Here is a 21050-nt window from a genome sequence, read left to right as displayed (position 1 = left end):
GTCTTTTTACAGGGACTTCACTTTCTGATTGTAATGTTTTAACTCTGTGGCTCTTCCAAATAGCAGACTTCTCTGCCATTGGTATCAAACTCCCACTCTTGCTCTGGTGCGTGTGAGCCACCAGACAGCCAAGGAAACACGAAGAAACTGCTTCAACATTGCCATCAATGCATGGATCAGTCCAGGGCACCCCAGATCTCTGTTCTTTTTCACACACTCAGTGCTGCCAGCTCCAAACTTTACAAAAATGATAGTTATTGTCATCAGCCTAAGACAGGATCCAAAAGCACAAAATTAAGAATAGGTCTGGCACCAGAGCAGGGCAGGCCTGGTATAAACGCTTTCCTGTGTTGGTTTGCTTTGGCTAGAGGTCTTGGGCACTCCACAAGCTCACAAATGGCACTGGGTATTCATCTGTTAGGAACCGAACACTCTCTGCAGAATAATTCACGTGTTTAAAGTTAGGTGCTTAGTGCACTTTAGATATCCTATGGTGTCTGTCCTCATCACAGGAGCCCTCCTATATATTGCAGCTCTGTGGCAGAGGAGTCAGGAGTGAAGTAAAGCTGGAGAAAAAAGGGTGAGGTGTAGGAGAAGATGTTTTAATTTTTGTCTTTGTTTCTCGCTACCCAAGTCTGTTTTAATTTGTAATAAATTAAACTATTTTCCCCTAATTATAGTCTGGTTTGCCTATGATGGTGGTTGGCAAGTGATGTCCCTGCCTTTACCTCAATCCATGAGCTTTTTCATCTTATTTCCTGCCTCTGTCCCGTCGTGGAGTGCATGTGATTCAAGGCATACTGTGTGTTGTACTTGCATTTAAATGGAATATAATATGCTCCACCAATGGTCCATGCACGAATTGTAAGAACATGCCAGAGCTAATAACTGGTAGTACTAAGACTGTATTTTAAGTGGTAAAAGGCTCTTGGTTGCTGCTGTTGTTCAACCTCAGCACCGTGGATGCCCTTATCACTTTAAAAAACCACAGGCACAGAAATAAACCTATTTCATACTTTCTCACTGTTGCTATTCTTACCTTCTTCCTCCACTGATGTTATCATCATGTGAGGTCTAATTTAGATAGCAATCTCCAAAAGCCCTGTCACTTTACCGTCTATTATATGCCAGTCCTACACCTGTAGTGCTATATAAATGTTAATAATACATCAATATGCTCATTCTTTAGGAGGTCTGTAGGTGGAATTCCATCTGGTTTGTAGATGTCAAGTGAGTTGTTGGTGTGAAAAGTCCTTGCTGTTCAGAATTTGTGATGGCTTATGAGCAGCTGGGAAATGACAGAAACTGGACGTATTTATCATCTGAATGTGGACATCCAGCTGTATGCTTAAGACTCTGGCTGTGACTGGTGCTGAGCACCCAAGTGGTGTAGTTCTTCGCTAGTCTCTAAAAAGCCCTTACTGAAGTAATTAGGACACCAGCAGGGAGTGATGTGCAGGGCTGAGCTAAACTTGTACAAAGTACAATGATTCTATGAAAATATCTTGACTCTTCCCTGGGCTGCACTTGTGCCCTTTGCTATGAGATACTGATAGATTTAGCTGAATTAGACTAGGAAAACGTGATCCTAAGAACCTTGTAATACAAAGCATAAAAGGCTGGAGAATACAGGATAAAATCTTGCAGCTTTTCCCATCTGTAAATTGAATATGTCTGAAATTGTCCTCATTTCCTAATCCAAATTGTATTCTGAGCTGCACTACGTATTCATCACTTGCCAAGGATTAATGTAACCATGGATTACAAAGGGGAGCAATTCAGTGCTTCCTTGGTAAAGAGAAAAAAAGTTTTCTATTCCTCCGTTTAATTTCCTGGCTGCTTTCACTGGAACAAATACTGATTGTCATTAAGCCTGCAACAGGAACTTTCAAAACCAGAAAATCTTGATAATAGGAATTAGCCTTTAAAATAGTACTTTTGCATTGCTTGCTGCACAGTCTAGATGCATATCAGATACACAGACACACACAAGCTCTCTTGTGGGGCAAGACTAAGAAACTCAAGTGTTTCTTGCACTCAGAAACACCATAACATCATCATTCAATGATTTAGGCAGGTTAGGCAGAACGAGAGCTGAGAAACACAGAAGCCTGGGGCAGCCTTGGGGCTGAGGGCAGGAAGAGGAGGAGGAAAAGGAGGAGGAGGAAGGCTGCTGCTTGCCTGCCCTCCTCTCAGCCTGCAAAGCAGCGGTCCACCGGAGCCCATATGCCCAGAAGCAAGGCATGGACCCTATGCACATGGCTCAGCTGCCCTGGGCTGCTGGGCTGTTTCTTGCTGGGGTTTCTTGCGGGTGAGTACAAAGACATAGGGGCTCAGCCTGCAGCCATTGCCCTCTAATAGATACTTACATGCAACGTGATTAACCTCTGTCAGGGAGCTTTTACTGCTTGTTAGGGATGTTGTAAAATACTCATCATGCTGTTTTCTAAGAGGTAATCCTCTCGAGCAGTTTGGGCTTTAGGAGTGAGGAGTATACTGGCTGTGTGCTTCAGCCCAAGACGAAGCCTGGTAAACTGACAACTTCCCATAATGGGCAGTCAGACATTCAAAGAGGAGATTGATGGAAGAATTTGAGGCTTGTGTGACAGCAAAACTTCCAGGGTTTTCTTTTTAAATTTGTATTTCCTGTTTTTCTACTGAAGATCTATTTAAATGCTCTTATTCTGTTGCTATTTTAGCAGCAGAAGAGGAGGAGTTTTGACTGACAGCCAAGAGCGGAGTTGCTGAAGCTGTCACCATGTACAATGAACTTTACTAGCACATTAGACTCTTTTCTGCAGTCACTTTCAGCATCTGATTTTAAGTCTGCATCTGTCCTTTTTAAACTTGTGTTGTAGCACACACCTAAGGCTAAAGCATGAAATAAAAATCCATAAGGTCTAATAAGTATAAAAAAAAACATTAGTTTGACTTAGTAGGTCCCTGAGCTGCAAATTTCTGATGCTTGTGCTATTCTTATACATTTCCCTGAACATCATCTTCTAGCCAAGCTGCAAAACAGGATACTAAGCGAGATGGACCTTTGGTCTGATCCAGTATCACTGCTATGTTCAGAGTGTTGCTACAATTGCATTTAAGCCTAACGGGTAATACCTGTTGTGCACACTTGGGTTTATGATGATGATTTTTCCAGTTTGAGATTTTCTAGCTATAAGAATAACTTGATTTGTTCGGTTTTCTTAAAAGAGAAATTAATAAGTTGAGATACTCTCTCCTTTAAGATCTAGGGCTACTGAAAAATGATTAACTTCTTAAAAACGACCTGGGTCACAGTTAACTTTATTCCTCTAATTATTAAATAGACTAACCCCACCTTTCCTCAAACCTGTAACTGTTATAATGCTGTCAGATGGCTGTTGAGTCCTAGACACATATTTTTATACATATGTATATATTTAAAGATGGGAATTTCATTATGAGTGCCAGGAGTTCAGTCCTCACACTATGAGCAGTTAACTGAGAATCTGTATAGTTTAGAATTAATGACAGATTAATCTGCCTTAAAAAGGGAACACATTTACCAGAGATACAGGGTGTGCTCTTTTAATTAGGTCACTGTTCTTGCAATTCCATCAATGAAGTGTGTTTTGCTTTTCTGCTTCACTTCTCTGTTTGAGCCAGCAAACACTGGCAGAGGGTGCTCTAAGCCCTGTGCATACGGAGACTGTTCAGTACTTCAGGTAGCACATGGACTCAGCTACATGAGGGCTGGGGGTTCTTGCTAAGCAGGAAGCTTTTCAAATGTGTTTCAGGATGGTTCACAAAACCAACAGAAAAAAGCCCCAACTCTTCAGATGCCCATCAAAACATGAGAAAGAAGCTTGTGGCTGAAATGAAAGTAGAAAACATCAAGCAATTCCTTCGGTAAGCCCTGTGCGCCTTGAGTTTTGAATAGCTTTAGCAGTCACAAAAGCCAGAAAGTGATAGTATCAGCTCCAAGGAAGAGCCTCTGAAAGCAGAGTGCTTTGGAAGTATTTGGTTTGTACAGAATGTCTGGGGAAAGGAGAAGTGACAGACTTACAACCCTTTTGCTCCCCCCATTTTTGAAGGTACCTTGTTGTACTGTTCACTGTTCTCCCCTCGAGCTGCACAACTGCCAGTGCTTATCTTCTGTTTTTACTGTTTTTCCATAGTCTTGATTTAATGCAGTACATGTCTGGTTTTAACCCACAAGTGTCTGAAGCTTTAACATGAGATAATTACTTTCTCTCAGACTGAGGTGATTTTACTGTATTTGGGGAACACTGTTTCCTATTAATACATTTGATTGATAGTCTCTCCAGTATCACCCTAAATCTTAAGTTTGAGCAGCTAAGTCTAAGTAGAAAATTACTATATTAGATATGAAGCATAAAAATTGTTTCAAAGTTTGCATGGAGCTGAGTTGGAGGTATGCATACACCTAATAATTCTTTTAGCGTGTCCATATTGGATGATGTGCTGTAATTGGGTGCTCAAGATCCCAGTATACCCTGTCTTCTACAGAGGGAAAAACATATTCACACAAAAAGTAAGCAAATGCAATCTCTGGTGAGTAATATATTGGTATGCAGCATGTAAGTCAGCAGCTGTATCATAAACATCACAGAATTTACTGACAAATTTGATTGATGTCCATTTAGTCTAAACCCAGAAGGTTTAATTTCTAACAGCAATTAACTTTTCAACTCTATAAGCCTTATTTTGTATTTGTTGCTCTCAGTAGGTTGGAGAATTATGTTTGAGTGACAGTCTAGGCAACATAGAGATTGATGACAGCATGAAATAGCTCTGCAATTATGCTAAAGTTTCTTGGCCATAGGGTATTAATGCTATCTGGTGTTTCTGCTTGCTTTGACACTGGGCCAAATGCTTCATATTCTGGAATTTTTATCCTAAATTCAAATAAAAAGCAGGAATTGCAGAAAAATTATATTAATACATTATCAAAAAATTTTTTTTAAAAGCACAAAAAATGAACTTGAAGTATTTTGATCCATATTCTTAGTTTTTCAGGTTACTAAATCTGCTTTTATCAAGTGAGGAAAACAAATTATGAGTCTCGGATAATGCAGACACATTGGCGTTAGCATTGAATCATAGGTTGGGAAAGGATGAAACTGTTTGGAAGTGAAAAATGGAACAAAGGGATCATGTGGTGTTCAGCATATTTTTCCTGATGCATATGTAGTATTTAAACTGGAGTACTTCAGGAATTAAAAGGTGCTTAAAATATTCTAGTGACTTGAAGTGCAAAAAGTAGACAAGCAATGAGCTTTGGCAAGGACATAACTGCAGAGATTAAAGAGAGAGAAAGACAACAGCAGAGCAGAAGGTGGTGGTCTGCTTAGAGAATCTAGATGCACTCAAATGCAGGGGACGGGGGGAAAAGACCTGGGTGTCTGGTCCAAGACTGCTGTGTGTGAGAGGTTCTGGTGATTAAAGAGATCCCCGGTAGCTGAGAAAGGCTCATGTTGTGCTCCTCTTTCAGCAAGGCAAGAAAGACAACCTGGGGCTGGTCAGCTTCTTTTCAGTCCCTGGAGGGGTGACCAAACATCCTTCTGGAATCTGTTTCCAATGCATGAAAGACACAAGGATAGTTAGGAACAGGCAGCACTTATTTGCTATTTGTTTATGTGATCAGCATGATCAGCTGTAAGGAAATGTCTGGCCATATGGATGAGCGGAGACCTTGCAGTGGCTGTGGCATCCTGAGCTGGATCAAGGCTTTGGACATGTCTCTTGCAACATTCTCATTTGGAAGCTGAGGAAGTGCAAACTGAAGAACAAGCTGCTACATAGGTTGAAAATAGATAGGTTGAGGTACTAATCATGGTATTTGGTACCATGTACTTAATGATGGTACCAAGGTAATTAATGATAGCTAACATCCCTGGGGCATCCATTAGCAAGTAGCCTGATGGAAATTCAAAGGTGATGCTTAGTACCTGGCTGACTGATGGGTGTTCATTACAACTCCTGTGCAGTGAGCGAAACAGATTGCAGACAGATTTCTGTCGGGCAGCCCAGAGGCGCTGAGTATTGTTTCTGACTATTTGTCACCATCATGTGTTATAGCTGATCTGGATGTAAACGTTGTTGAGAAGGCTTTTATTAGTTAGGCTTTTGGTTGAGATGGAAAAAAAGAACAAATCTGTGGAGGTAATTTGACATAATAATTTTCAAGTTAAACTTATTAGTGCATGTTATGCCAGCAATGTACAATCATGTTATCCCATACCCGACTTATTTGGAAGGCTCCTTTCTGAATATTTAGCTTTCCTGTATCTTTTTCTGCTCCTTGCATACTGTTCATATTCTTTGCTGACTGTCCTTGACACTGATTTTCAATGCTTGTGTGGATGTGGTTATTTCTGTTACGCAGAGAAGGCTTCATCTGACTTACCTGAAGGCCTCAGGGATAAACCTATGCTCTGACTACATTTTGTGCTGATGTTAATGCAGACTCTGATAAACAATCATGTTCTACAGCTCAGACTTCAACTAGGAGACCTTAACTGTTTATTCATGTGGCTTGAAGATAAGCTTTATGCATGGTGATCACAGTTCACTATTGTGCCTCTTTGCATTTGCTGCTTACTAGCAATTTTCTGTTTTATTCTAGCTCCTTTACCAAGCTGCCTCACCTCGCAGGAACCGAACAGAATCTTCTTCTTGCCAAACAAATTCAAGGCCAGTGGAAAGAATTTGGCCTGGATTCAGCAGAACTCGTTCATTATGATGTGCTTCTTTCATACCCAAATGAAAGCCAGCCAAACTACATCTCAGTAATTGATGATCAAGGGAATGAGGTGATGTTTTTAATGATTGAACTATATTTATAAGACTTCTTTAAAGAAACAGTGTCCTCTTCTCCCAGGTACTCATTCCAGCATGTGCTTTATAGTATGATAATAATATAATATGACAAAAAATCCAGTGCAAAGGAAACTCATATGTAGAAATGGTTTTCCAGATCGTGCAGCAGGACAGCAAAGTGGCTGAAGTCTCAGTGCTGAAGTTAGAGAGTGGATGTGCAATTAACACCAATAAACCATAAGGTGCAAAAATGTCCACACTAGTTCAGCATAAGCATACTTCTAGGCCAATATCCTGTTTCTATACACAGACTTAAGTGGATGCATAGGCAAGTTTAAGAACAAGAAAATGCATTTAAGGCATGCAATTCTTCCAGCGTGGGGCTGTTTTCTGCTCAGGGGTTCTCTGAGCCTGATGCAATTAGTCTCTCATTAGACCTGTTTTCCAAGTGTTTAATCAGTTAGTATCCCTTGTTAGACCTCTCTTCCAAGTACATATCCAAACCCTGCTTGAACAATTCTTGCTTCCACTGCATGCTGAGGTAAGGAATCTTACATTTTATACACAAAATACATTTTTTTAATTTATATTTTTATATTACTTTTTATTTATTACAAAATATACATTTTAGTGCAATAATATAAAGATACTATCCATTGTACAAAGTACTGCCTTGTTCCATTTGCTCTGAACCTGATCCTTCTGGCTTCCTAAAGTATCTCCTAAGTTCATGTTGGAAGCAATAACAAACAGCCAGTCCTATAGTCACCCTCTCCATTTTGTACACACAAGGAATACAGCAGATGTAAAATCTGACAAGGATCCTGAGCAAGGAGAGGAGATGGACTGCTAGAGAAGCATCATGGCTCATAGGTAGGGGTGAAGAGCCCTGGCTGTAACTAAGGAATGGTCCCGCTTGGGTGTGATGTGAATTTAAAGGGTGAAATAATAGAGAAGTTCCTCCAGGATAACAGTCTCTCAGCTATAATCTCACAAGGTGACAAAGAATGGACATGAACCTCGAGGCAGCAAGGCATGTTACAACGAATAGTAAGAAAAGGCAGCACATTTAACAGAAGCGTAACTAGCAAAGAGGTGAATAGTAATAATGATGAGAGTAATCACAAAATATATCATGAAGGCATGGATGAGCTAAGTGTCATTTTCTTGTCACCACCTCTTGGCAGTTTCCAGCTGCCTCTTTGCTTAGGTTCAGGCAGTGACTGATGAGCATCTTCTGACAAGTGATCTATCCCCCTGTATTCATATTTGCATTCTGTTATGAAAGTTCAGCTATGTATCCCTACCTGGTTTTATGTTTGAACTTAGGTGTGCTAGCTGGATTTGTGTTTTTTGTGAGCGATTTATGGCAACTAGCATGCCATTTGCAATAACCAAGCTTAGTGTACAAACTTGTGCCTGGAGGTAGAGTGTTTGACCAAAGACTTCCATTCTTTATTGATAGGTTTTCAATACATCATTGTTTGAACCACCTCCACATGGGTATGAAAATGTTACTGATATACTACCACCATATAATGCTTTTTCAGCACAAGGAATGCCAGAGGTAAGAAAAAAAGCTATGTAAGAGTATTACCGGTTGAAGTATTTTGTGAAATGCTGGGATAGGTGGCTCCAACTTCTCAAGATGTTTGTTGTAGTTTTAATTAGCCATTAGTATAAGAGAACACTTCAGGACAGCTAGGGCACATATTGTGCTAAGGTTAGAAGTATCCTATTACTAAAAAAAGCTTTCTCAAATTGCTAGAACTCTGAATCACAAAGGTGAAAAGCTTTTATCTTTATAGAAAATGTTGGATACATCTCAGATTGCTCCACATTACTCAATGATACGTAGAGGACTTGGGAAAGTCTTGCATAGAAATAGAAACATATAAATCCATTTGGAAGATATTTTGGATTAAATGAATGTCTTCAAAGGCTACAGAAGTCCCTCACTTAATCAGATAATTCATTATGGAGGAACCTGTCAGGGACAGAATTGCATAAATGAATAAAATTATATAATAGTGTTTGTGTACGCAAAGAATGCCACTATTTTTTCACAGCCCAGAAGTTTGTCAGTTTAGCAAAGTACATTGGTTTAGTTTCCAGCCTCATTTTATAGAGCTGCTGTGAAATACAGGTTAATATAGAAAAGTGAGGAGTTGGAGCCAAAGTTTCCTATAGATTACAGGTATCTTTTGCTATTGTTTTTATGGGCATTAGATCTCATTTATCGAAATGTAAAAAAGCCACCAAAACCCCCACTATATGGTACCTAGTAGATAAAAGTGTATTCCTGAAAACAGATATTTTGTCTGTTGAATGACCAGTTGTCATGCAACTGCTTTCCTTTCCTGTGCAGGCAGATCTGGTTTATGTGAATTATGGTCGTACTGAAGACTTTTTTAAGCTGGAGCGTGAAATGGGAATTAACTGTACAGGAAAGATTGTCATTGCCAGATACGGGAAGATCTTCAGAGGGAACAAAGTAAGGGTTGTGCTTTATTTTTCCCTCTCTGGGTCAGACACTGCTCATGGTAGAGCCGGTGGGAGTTAATGGGAGCTCTAAGTTGGAACACAGGAGCAGAAGGAAGCCTGCAATGCACCCATCATGACTGCATTCTAAGAATAACTTCCAACACAATAAAAGCAGCTGAATGTATTAATCTCCTGTGACTGAGATGACTGCAAACTCCTTAGGCAGATCTTGCAAGAGATTAGTTTAGGGAACTAAGTAAGTAAAGTAGTGTACAGAGCCAAGGCTTTGAATACTTTTCATCCATAGAACTGCAGTATTTTGAAGAAATAAGTGTTTGTCAAGGAGTCAGATGCACAGAGATTAAATAACTAATTCTTCCAACTTCAGATGACAACTCTGACACAACTGCTGACAGTGGGACAGTGGGGATAGTGGTCAGGTTTTGTGCCCCAGTTTATGTCCTGTGCTTAATTTTATAGCCTGGAGCTGTGACTGAAGATGTGACACAAATAACGAAATACTGTGTTTTGTTCTTCTGATGGGTCTGTGCTCATTTTCACTCTTCCACATATACAACTTGTAAAGCTACATCCCCATGGGAATAAATTGGCACATTCGGATTTATTACTGCATTAAAAGGAAATAATTTCACAGGTTAAAAATGCCATATTAGCAGGAGCCCAAGGGGTCATACTTTATTCAGACCCTGCTGACTACTGTGCCCCAGGAGTAGAGGCTTATCCAGATGGCTGGAACCTTCCAGGTGGAGGAGCCCAGCGTGGGAATGTGTTAAACCTGAATGGAGCTGGGGACCCTTTAACACCAGGTTATCCTGCAAAAGGTGAGTGAAAGATCTGTACCCTGGGCCACCACTTTATAAACTGGTGCTGAAAGTTATTGTGGCACAAGAAATTCAGCTATTTTCATAACCATGTCATTTCAACTGGTTGCTTTTGAGTTAGGCAGGAAAAGTAAGTTTTAAAGAAAATCTCTTTGTATGATCCAAGCCTTGTAACTTGTAGAAAAGCAGGACATGTGGGTTTATAGACTGAAGTAACAGAAAATGGCTGAGAATTTATAGCCATTTTTAAATATCTGTATTTCTCAAGAGGATTCATTTAAACTATATTACAGTCTACCATCAAAGAAGAGTAATAGCTTTGCTTGGAGGTATGTTTCCTTGATGATCCTAAATTCCAAGCAGGAAAACAGTTTGAAATCTTCTTTACAGGGAGTATTATTCCTGTGGTAAAAATAACAGTAGCCTGGAGTCTTTCAAATCTTGGCATCATGTGCTTCTTTTCTCCTTGTAGGCATCCTGAATTCAGGCTGAACTAAGATGCCCACCAGTCCTGCCTGCTGATGGGATGGGAATACAGGGGTGCTTCTGGAAAGCTCAATGGCTCCTGTGACCATTGTTTAAACCCATTAGCCCCTTGTCTATCAATACAGTCCCTAATGAAGAGTCCCTCTCCAGCATCCCTATAGGCCCCTTCAGATACTGGAAGGCTGCTATGAGGTCTCCACGCAGCCTTCTCTTCTCCAGGCTGAACAACTTTCTCAGCCTATCTTCATATGGGAGGTGTTCCAGTCCCCTGATCATCCTCGTGGCCCTCCTCTAATAATATGTAATAATATGGATGGACAGCAAATCTAACCTTGCATGAAATGTGGGATTTCTGTTACACAGTTGTGCAGGTGCCCTATTGGTTTTGTGGTTTTGTCATTGCATTTTCGTTTCCTAGAGGCAATATCTAAGCAATTATGTAGGACTTAAAAGAAAAATTGATGTATGCTTGTGGCTACTGTGTGGCTGCACTGTTCAAAAGTATTTCCAGTATGGTGAAAGTTGCTGAGAATGCTGTAAAATTAACATTGTGTTCTGGTTTCTCAGAGTACGCTTTCAGGTCTGAAGTTAATGAAGGTGTAGGGATCCCCAAAATCCCAGTTCATCCCATTGGGTATCACGATGCAGAAGTATTATTACGGTGAGTATACATCAGTCCTCCTTACTAGAAGTCAGTATTCACAAATGCACAGCAGTTTTTTTTCTTTTTTAATGCTAAGGCAGTAAAATCTGTGCTGTTACTTTATTTCATGTTCTTTTGTAGTAGTGTGTGTTTCAGGGAATGTGGGAAATTCAGAGTAATCTGTTTCTGGCATAATGCTTTTAGCAATTTTATAAACATACCTTGGTTTAGGTGCAGTAATCATTAAGGAAATAGAAGGTTTTAGCCTCCTGGTCAGCTATAATTCTCTTGTTTTTCACTTAACAGTGCAATGGGAGGACCTGCAGCTCCCGACAGCAGCTGGAAAGGAAGTCTCAATGTGCCTTATAACATAGGTCCAGGATTTGCAGGCAACTCCTCTACACGGTCTGGTTTAACACTTGCCTATTTATAAAGTATTGCAAGAGAAATCTCAATGAGAAAAAGACTGTGAAACAATACATCTGGAGATATTCTGGAGAAATTTATTTCTTTCTGAGTGTGCAAGACTTGGTTATTAGAATTTGAAAATAAGTTATCAAAACTATAGTTTTGCTCAGTGTCCACAGTGTCAATGGATAAAGAGATTCAGAGTGTACAGGTCCAACCCAGTCTTTCCAACTTTAACCCTTACTTTAAAGTTTCAGGCGTTGTTTCACTGGTCCTGTTTGAAATGGCTATATAGCAGTAAGTAGACTCTTTTTTCAATACTGTTGTATTAACCCAAAACATCCTCCTTACTTCGAGTTTCCTTTTCTGATTCTGGTGCCCAAGATGACAGTAGGACAGCCAGCTTGTACCAGTCCAACAGGGAAGGACTGACAATGCAGTAATCTATGTGTGTTCCCTTGTCCACTGGAAGTCTCCCAGGATTTCTGTGAACTTAGAGCTGTGAAGTGTGGCAATGATCTGGGAGTCCATCAACTGTTACCCAAAGCTGGTAGGCCCCGTGATTGACAGACCTGAACAATAACAAGACAGAAGATCCCAACGTACATATATCTGACTATTTTGTTTGGGAGGAGCTGGCATTTGACCAGCAATACAATATTTGCAGTTTACATTTTTTCAGCTTTAACAGAGAAATGGAAGTGTCCAGGTCTCCAATACTAATGGAGTCACTTCCTACTGGACCAAACTATCTAACAATTGCATTTGGTGAAGGAAGATTTGACTGGCTACCAGGGACTGTCAATAGCATTCTTCCTTGCTTATAACTGATAAGATGTAATAGATAAAGCTGAAGATCTCTTTTCATAGAATCACAGAATGGTTTGGGATGGAAGGGGCCTAAAAGATTATCCAGTTCCAACCCCTCTGCCATGGGCAGGGACACCTTCTGCTAGACCAGGTTGCTCAAAGCCCCGTCCAACTTGGCTTTGACTTTTCTATTAATTTTTCACATAAAAATGCTTCTAATTTATGTGAGATAATATTCTATGAGGAGTTATGAGGAGTCATAGTGGACCAGAATGAACAATGTGTAAATATGGTGTATCATTATCACTACTACACCTCCTGTAAAACAAGACTATGACTGAATATATGATTTTATAAAGACTTAATTGATCATTATTCTTTTATGCTCTGCTTTAACACTAAAATGGGTAAAGTAGGAATAAATAAATAAGCATAAGAAAGCTTATTAGACATAAAGTGCTGTTTGGAATGGCTTGAAGAGCAACAGTGAAAAAAGAAACAATATGATTCATCTACAAAACATACACATGGGAAACATTTTTGAATGTTCTTTTTAACATCTTTAACTTGATAGGGTAACAGTTCTTGTAAATATGGGCTAATCCTACATACGCTTCTTTCTCAGAGTATCTCCATAACAAAATGAACCTTTTGAGCCTAGGTAGAAAGTCACTTGCACATGGGAAGTATGCAAGTGTATGCATGATCAAAGCATTGGTGTCAGTTATTTCCTGGGCAAAGATCCAGTAGCTGTCCTGAAGTAGGGTTTGATTTTGACAGCTATGCAGATTTGCTGTTGAAAAGATGTCAAATTTTAAACTCTTGGGGTTTTGCCAGACACAAAACAAGCATTGTTTGATGCTTTGTTTCTAATATAGGTTAAGAGGGGCTGAATACTAGTACTATGATTATTATTACGTCTCCTAATAACTGAATTTCCTTCCTTTTTATTAAGTTTCACAAGTGGATTTTACTGGGGGGAAGGGATGGAGGATTGACGATTTTTACTAGATCTGAAGTCCTCAACAGACATTTCAATTCATTTCTGGATGAGTGTTTCCAATGACCTTCTTTCAGGATTCCATCTTATTACAAAAAATTGTGCTAGAAGACTAAAGTGTATTCTTTATAAAAATACGCATCCATAATTATAATTTTAGTAAAAATATATATGTATTTTTAATCATTGTATATGCTTTTCAGTTTACTCCTCTAATACACTATTATCAATTGACTTCCCTAAATAACAATTCAGTGAATGCTGTAAATATTTGGAAGTTTATAGATTGGCCCACTTCATAGGGCAATTTCTAAGGCAACTTTCTGTGAGCAGGTTAACCTGATGTGAAAAATGGGGCACTGATTCAGCATGACAGGTTAGATTAGTGCTAAACAAACACGCAAAGCAAAACAGAAGCAGAAGATTTCTGGCTTACACATCATTATTAACATTGACTTTTTATTGCCTTCTCAGTCAGAAATGGTTACTCCATCCTGCTTTTCATTTCAGAAAAGTCAGGATGCACGTTCATACAAACAATAAAATAACACGGATTTACAATGTCATTGGCATCCTCAGAGGAGCTGTGGAGCCAGGTGAGTATTGGGTGCTTGGTGATTTTAACTGCTTCTTCATGTTGTGTTATGTGAAGTCGTTCCCATGTTGCAAGAAACTTCAAGTGTTTTAGATAGACAGATAATATGGAATCTGAAAACCCTTTAGTAGTTGTCCTGTCCCTCCCATCACACTGTTTTTTATTGGCATTCCCAAGAATATATTTGAATGGGAATGCCAGAATGATAGATACCAGAGAATTGTTTATACTGCCTGTCATTTTACATTAGGTTTCCCATTGCAATAGTCATACATTTTGCCTTTGCAAAAATTAACACAAAATTAAAAGTACAGAAAACTAGTGATGATTTGGGACCTCAACATAATTGTTGATACCTAGTAGTAGTTTATATACATGAAAGACTTTTAAGTGGAAGTGTATGTATAAAGTATTTCTTGTCTTCATTTCTATACTTCAGTAGAATAAGTGAATGTTTGCAGATTACCTTAAAAATAAATCTGCAGCACTGGCACCAGTCTTCTTGTTTTGTCTGACAAGTAGGGATGCAATTAAAGAAAATACAGGTAGCCTAAATGCATCACAGAATCGCAGAATCATTAGGGTTGGAAGGGACCTCTGGAGATCATCCAGTCCAATGCCCCTGCCAAGGCAGGGCTACTTAGAGCAGGTTACACAGCAATGTGTCTAGGCAGATTTTGGAACGTGTCCAGAGTGGGAGACTCCACAACCCCCCTGGGCAACCTGTTCCAGTGCTCTGCCAACCTCAGCATAAAGAAGTTCTTCCTCATGTTGAGGTGAAACTTGTTATGTTTTAGTTTATGGCCATTGCTTCTCATCCTGTTGCTGGGCACCACTGAAAAGAGTCTGGCACCAGCCTCCTGGCACCCACCTTTGAGATATTTATGTGCATTAATGTGATCCCCTCTCACTCTTCTCTTTTCTAGGCTAAACGGGATTGATATTGTGTGTTTGTCTCCAGACAGATATATTATTTTAGGAGGTCATAGAGACGCTTGGGTATTTGGTGGTATTGATCCAACCACGGGTGCAGCTGTTCTGCAAGAGATTGTACGGAGCTTTGGTAAAATGAAGATGGAAGGTAACTTAAAATTACTTAAAATGATCAATATGGAAACCAGCAGCTTTGAGGAACTGTGTTGAATGTCCCCATCAGCAGTTGTGTTGATTTAACTTTTCACCTCCACAGAAAGTTGTATTTCTTATTATGAAAGATGCAAATTCATTGAAGAAGTGCATATGTAGCCTTGCATCTTAGTTGGCTGAATTTATTGCCTAGTGTCTCTCATTGGTGTAACAATACGCTCTTAGCTGTGTGGAATGAAAATACTGCATTAAGAAGAAATGCCTCTGCAATAATATGCTCCTCTAAGGAGTTCGGGGGGATTTTTTGCTATACCGTTAAGTGCTATTTGTGAAGTGATTTCAATTACCTGTGGTGATCTTTCAGTAGACTTTCTAACTTCAAATTGAACTTCGAACTTTCATGTTTAATTATGTGATTGAAGGTTGGCGACCTAAGCGAACCATTATTTTTGCAAGCTGGGATGCAGAAGAATTTGGATTATTGGGATCCACAGAATGGGCTGAGGTAAATGGAAAAAAATAGTGTAAAGAAAGTAAAACTTTAAAGCCTGTTGCAGGCAGCTGCAATACCCAGTGACATATATTCCTAGACTGCAACCAATAGCTTCACAGTAAAGTTGGAGAACGACAGACTCCTTCAGGGGCTGTGTGGCTCTCATGTATTTATACAAATTACCCACTTAATGTCTTACAACATAAGTGCACTAACTCTTCTAAGGTTTAAAAATCTACTTTGATTCCAAGCTAATGTCCTTCAGTGGTCCCTGTGTGGAAATCTAGCTGTTCATTTAACAGAACAGTGACACTTTATATAGCCTAAATTGATTTACTTTCTAACTTCCTGTTTGAGAAATAGCTTAGTTTCTATAAACTAAGGTCCATGTACCTGTGATCCATGAGCACACCAAGACCATTGTGTGGAAGCTAATCCTCCCAGGCAAATGAAGCAGTGGGTAAATCTATGAGTGAATAGTTCCATATTCCCGTGAAACTTCCAGTATCATAGAGTGTCAGGGGAAGGACAATAGATTAATCCTCTAGTGAGATCCCTAACTATACTCCTGCCTGATAGAAGGGTGCTGGAAAATTCAGAAATAAGGTTCTGAATGTTTTTCTCTTCCTTTCCCTGTTGGGCATGTTCAGTTTTTAACCCTGTAAGTGGATTTGTTCAGCCCAAGTAAGAAATATAGTTCTTATAAGTGTTTTCATTGCTTTGTCTGTAAAATCCAAATTAGAAATGCAGCAGGCAGAAAATTGCCCAATGAAACACATTTCTACTGAACTATGGTAGTAGTACTGGCTGGTTTAACAGAAATGTATCATCTTGATGTTCTGTTAGAATTTTATTTACATGGTTACATTTAGGTAAGTGGATAGAAATTTCAAAATCTATCAAATAAAGTATTTGTATCTTTTGGCTTTAGTTTATTGTCATGCATTTCAGTAAAGCACAAAATTACATAGCAAAATTGCAGGTGTCAGAGGAGGCAGCAAAACCAGAAATATGCTTCCAAGCACCAAAGGGATTCCATCATTCTTCTGTAAACAAAACTGAGATTTCTATTGCTTTGGATTTGCACTAATTTTCTCTCTACATTACTTGGCTTCCAGCTGCAATAGACTCTCTGCACCTTACTGATGGTTTTGGGGACATTAGATGAAGAAAGCACAATCTCAATTATCTTTAAAGTCATTTGCTGAGAGATTTTAAAGAGTTGACATTAAAGTTTCATCCCATCTGAACTCCACTGGTAACAAAAGTATACTGTATAGAAAGCTTTATTTGTGCTTTCTTTAACTATGTGTCTGTGCACATATTCAGATGCTGTCAAGAAAAAAAACACCTATTTGTTTTGACTATGAGGAATGTGAAACAAGATCAATTTTTGTTGAGCAAGTCATGAATAAATTAGGAGTTCTTTTGATGTTTCATTTCTTCACATATTGCTACTGGTGTTCTGTAGTTTTTTGCTTAATAATTTAACATCTAGTAATCTATCATTCATTATTTCATGAAATAGCAGCTGTAATAGATTAGAAAGCCATAACCACAAATCATATTTGAACCTAAATGGTTTTATATTGTTGTTTTCTTGCTTTATCTTCCTTCTCTTTTACACCTAGATTAGATTCAGTTTCTCTAGAGACAGTCCTCAGGGTTTAGATTCATGTTTTCCTGTAACGCTGCCAGTAAATCTTGAGGAAAATTAACTCATGAGATTCACCATCTTCTGTGTAAGAAAAAGACTGCAACTGTGGCAACATCCTTTTGTTACATAGGCAATCTGCATTGCTCATAAATGAAGGCATTTCTTTAGTTGCAAATAAGCATTTGCCTATTTGCAAGGCCTTATGTATGCACATACAGGCTTGCTCCCTCCCTTCATAATCTTTTTGCAGAATCTCCTCTACCATTTGTTTTAAGCATATTAATTTCACCATGAAGTTATCAATTACCAGTTCAATTTTTAGTTCACATGACTTAGAGATGATTAGTTGGGTTATAAGTTGAATGAATCAAGTAATAATTACTAACCTAATTAGAATATCCATCACAAAGCCAAGACTTAGTTACTACCACTTACTGATTAGACTATTAATTTCAAATATAATTACCAGTTTGCAAAAAAATTCAACAAGTGTGTGCATATATTTAGCATGAAAGCAATGCTTGGTTGACTCAAACCAGTCAAATTCTCTTTAATAGGAAATGTCAGTGCCTTGACTTATCCCTTTTTGAAACGGAAGGGTGTAGAAATGACGGCAACACTCGGTTTATCATCAGTGTTAAAACTGAGTTCGCTGCTGAGTGCTCACATGAGTAATTATGGGTTCAAAGCATGGAGGAATTCTAGCTGACCTCATGGTCATACATTACATGTTCAAAAAAGCAATGCAGAGATAAAACACATGTATAACCTTAATTTACCCTGTTACAATTCTGTTCAGTAGTTTTCCTGTTCCACCTTGCTCCTGTGTGATGCATCCTACATTTTGTGGGTGTTTTCCACAGCAAATTGTGCAGGAATGAATTTCGTATGCCCAGATCATGGACCCATCCTCAAATGTTAAAATAATTAGCAAGGTACACAGTGCTACTTATCCTGATGGGGCTCTTAAAAGTAATGTTGTAAAACCCAGTGTGCTTAACATGCTCTTGACTAAATTTCACTAGTTGCAAGTAGTAATTACGCTTTTACAACCCCAGGAAAATGTCAGAGTCCTCCAAGAACGAGCAGTCGCTTACATCAACTCGGATTCCTCTATAGAAGGTGGGTCTTTAATTTTTAAACTCACTTTACTTCACAGATGCCAATGTTAATAGTTTGCTGTGTATTATTTATTGCACCCAGAGCTGTCAAACATGACAGATAATGTAATGTTCAGGGTAAGTGCAGCAAATCCAGAGTTAAGTGGAGAAAGGGAATAAATGCTCATGTTGCTTGCTTTTGCACATAGCATCATCCATGAGCTACAGCTCATGTGTCTGGAGTCCAGAATGTTTCATCTGGAAGAGTTTAGTATTCTGTTCTAATGAACTGAGCAGTCTGAATGTTGAACTCTCTCGTAACTGCATTAGCTTTAATTTACAATTACAGTTTTAATATATGACAGGCTGCTCCTTGTTCTGCTTGCAGCTCCAGCTTCTTTCCCTGTGGAATTATATTTGGGACAATACCTTATTATGATTTTAGGACAAATTGTTTCGAGTCCTTAGGGTTACATTTTGTGGCAGTGGAACCCATTTTGGCACTTTGGGCCAGTGTGATCACCTTTGTTCATTGTTATGAGGAGGGTGACCATGAAGGGAGTTACATATGTATTATGGCAGGACTCTTCTTGAAAAATAAGTGTTGAAGAGTGTTTCACAAAAAAATCTGAACCACCATCATCCAATTTACTATGATCTTCAGATTATGAGATGAATCTGTCATACAGGAACACTGCTTAGAAACCTGACTTTGAATTTGGGGCACAAAACTAAGACCTAAATCACAAAATCCTTCTTACGTTATACTGAGCTTTATTACAGAAGGACTTCATTTACTGCTGTCTGTGCTGAAATAATAGTAGAGTCCTGTGAAGCAGTCCTTCCTCATAACCTCAGTTATTTAGGGCATTGCCCTTCCCATGTTAAACCCAACTGATTTGGGCTCACTGTGTGTGACTGAAATGGGTATTGACAGGCATATTTAAGAACTCTTTTTATTCTTGTCAGCTGAAAATTTTGTTTCTCACAAAAGGATTGTAAAGAAAGAAAAGCCAAACCCAGTTTCTCAGTTGGAATTGGGATACAGGGAGGGTAAAGGCAGTTCCTTCAATTATGCAGCCTACATACTGTGTAAAAAGTAGAGCAGAATTTCACGCCTAGAAGATCTCACGAACGAAATAATAGCTTTACACTGCTTCATATTCTCTGCATGGATTGTAACACGTATACTTTAGTTGGTTTGCAGCCAACGTGCTGCTGTCTTAACAACTTTCTTCTAAATCTTGATTATTCAAACATGTCTCTTGCTTTATGCATTAAAGAAAATATGAAAGTAAAACCACTGGAAAAGAAATATGTAATAAGGAAAAGAAGACCATACTCAGTGTACTGTTTTAAGTATCTTGCACATCTTTCACCCGATTGGGCATTAAAATCCTCCGTAAAGCCATAGCATCCGTGTACTCTGCTGATTATTTTGTTTACCATTGTACATTCTCCACAGCGCTTTATATGCCACGTTTTGACCAGCAAATTATTCACTGTCTTTTAAAAATGGAAAACAGAATAGTGCGTCATACTTTTGAGCATTTTTGTGACTCTAATTTCCAGTTCTCAAATATAGACTGTCCTTGGAAACATCATTAACGTTATCTGGTATTTTTTCCATCATAATGGGGTTTTCTGTAATAGTAAGTGCAGTCCTTTTGTGAGTACACGCTGCGCAGAGGATGACCCAAATATCTAAAGCTCTGTCAATAGCCTAACTATGTCATCTGAGAGCTTATGTTTTATTATGTCCCAGCTTTCTCGTCCCTCTCCTTCTCTTTGTTGTTGTCTGTATCTGAGGGCAGAGGTGTTTGCCTAACTGCTACCTGGTGGTTGTAGTACATAGACAAGATGCTTTACACTCCTGCCTGCCTCAAAAGTGGCCATAGTTTCTTCTGATGGGGCTCTTGTTGCTGTAACTGACAGCTTCCGCCTGAGATACGTATGTAGTTCAACATAGCCTGCAGGCAATGTGGAAACCTTATGGGTGTAAAGCATAGCAGCCACATCATGGAGGTAAAAGGGGGGGTTTAGGAGACAGTAGGTGAAAACATTACTCTTCATCTTTGCTGCCTCCTGTTTGGGTGAGACTGAGTTATGAAATATAAAATGCCAAATGTCTTGCAAGTCTCTTGCTCAAAAGACAGCCCGTCTTTCAGATACAGGCTACAAAAACATTGAATGAATACTCTTTAGGATAAAAGAAGAAGCAGCTGCATTGAAAGACTTCTTAAAACGTCTTCCAGGGAATACGCCTTTCCTCCTGCACAGCTCCTCAATGCACTGAGTTTATTTTTAACATCCTCCAAAAAGTTACCATTGCCTTCTGTTTAACACAGGCTTCAGGGAGTGTGTGAGTGACAAGGGCCTGTAGCTAATGACGGATAGTTAGGCATAATTTACAACTGTGGAAATGATTAGTTTCATTACAGTGTATGTGCCGTAACGGGTGCATCATTGTCATGGCATAGCAGTAGCTTATACAATATGACCATATAGCCTTTTTCTGTGTATATTCTGAGGCAAAAAACTAAATTCTTGCTTTGGAGTCAAGAAGTTTGTCTAAGAAGGGACTGCAAAGTTTAATCCGTTAAGAAGATAATGCCTGTGGTATGTGA

At 39.0% G+C, this 21050-nt stretch overlaps 1 protein-coding gene across 2 annotated transcripts in view; it reads left to right on the top strand.

The window, feature by feature from the left end:
- The first annotated feature begins 1929 nt into the window (after positions 1 to 1929).
- LOC133271636 (N-acetylated-alpha-linked acidic dipeptidase 2-like) overlaps positions 1930 to 21050 on the top strand; it is a 30495-nt gene continuing 11374 nt past the window's right edge. Inside the window, exons 1-12 of one of the 2 annotated variants that reach the window (XM_061457919.1) lie at positions 1930 to 2311; positions 3774 to 3885; positions 6626 to 6812; positions 8285 to 8386; positions 9188 to 9313; positions 9959 to 10145; positions 11199 to 11292; positions 11581 to 11679; positions 14003 to 14088; positions 15049 to 15168; positions 15596 to 15678; positions 18382 to 18445. In XM_061457919.1, coding sequence (XP_061313903.1) covers positions 2227 to 2311; positions 3774 to 3885; positions 6626 to 6812; positions 8285 to 8386; positions 9188 to 9313; positions 9959 to 10145; positions 11199 to 11292; positions 11581 to 11679; positions 14003 to 14088; positions 15049 to 15168; positions 15596 to 15678; positions 18382 to 18445 — 1345 coding nt within the window. In that variant the 5' untranslated portion in view covers positions 1930 to 2226. The remainder of the gene's footprint in view (positions 2312 to 3773; positions 3886 to 6625; positions 6813 to 8284; positions 8387 to 9187; positions 9314 to 9958; positions 10146 to 11198; positions 11293 to 11580; positions 11680 to 14002; positions 14089 to 15048; positions 15169 to 15595; positions 15679 to 18381; positions 18446 to 21050) is intronic. The other variant, XM_061457920.1, reaches the window with a different exon arrangement.

Source organism: Pezoporus flaviventris, unplaced genomic scaffold, assembly GCF_033815535.1.
Source record: "Pezoporus flaviventris isolate CSIRO_AGI_PZ_B2104156 unplaced genomic scaffold, CSIRO_AGI_Pfla_v1 ptg000025l, whole genome shotgun sequence".
NCBI lineage: Eukaryota > Metazoa > Chordata > Aves > Psittaciformes > Psittacidae > Pezoporus > Pezoporus flaviventris.
The sequence above is the reverse complement of the archived record's forward strand: the minus strand, read 5'-3'. Positions and strand labels throughout refer to the sequence as shown.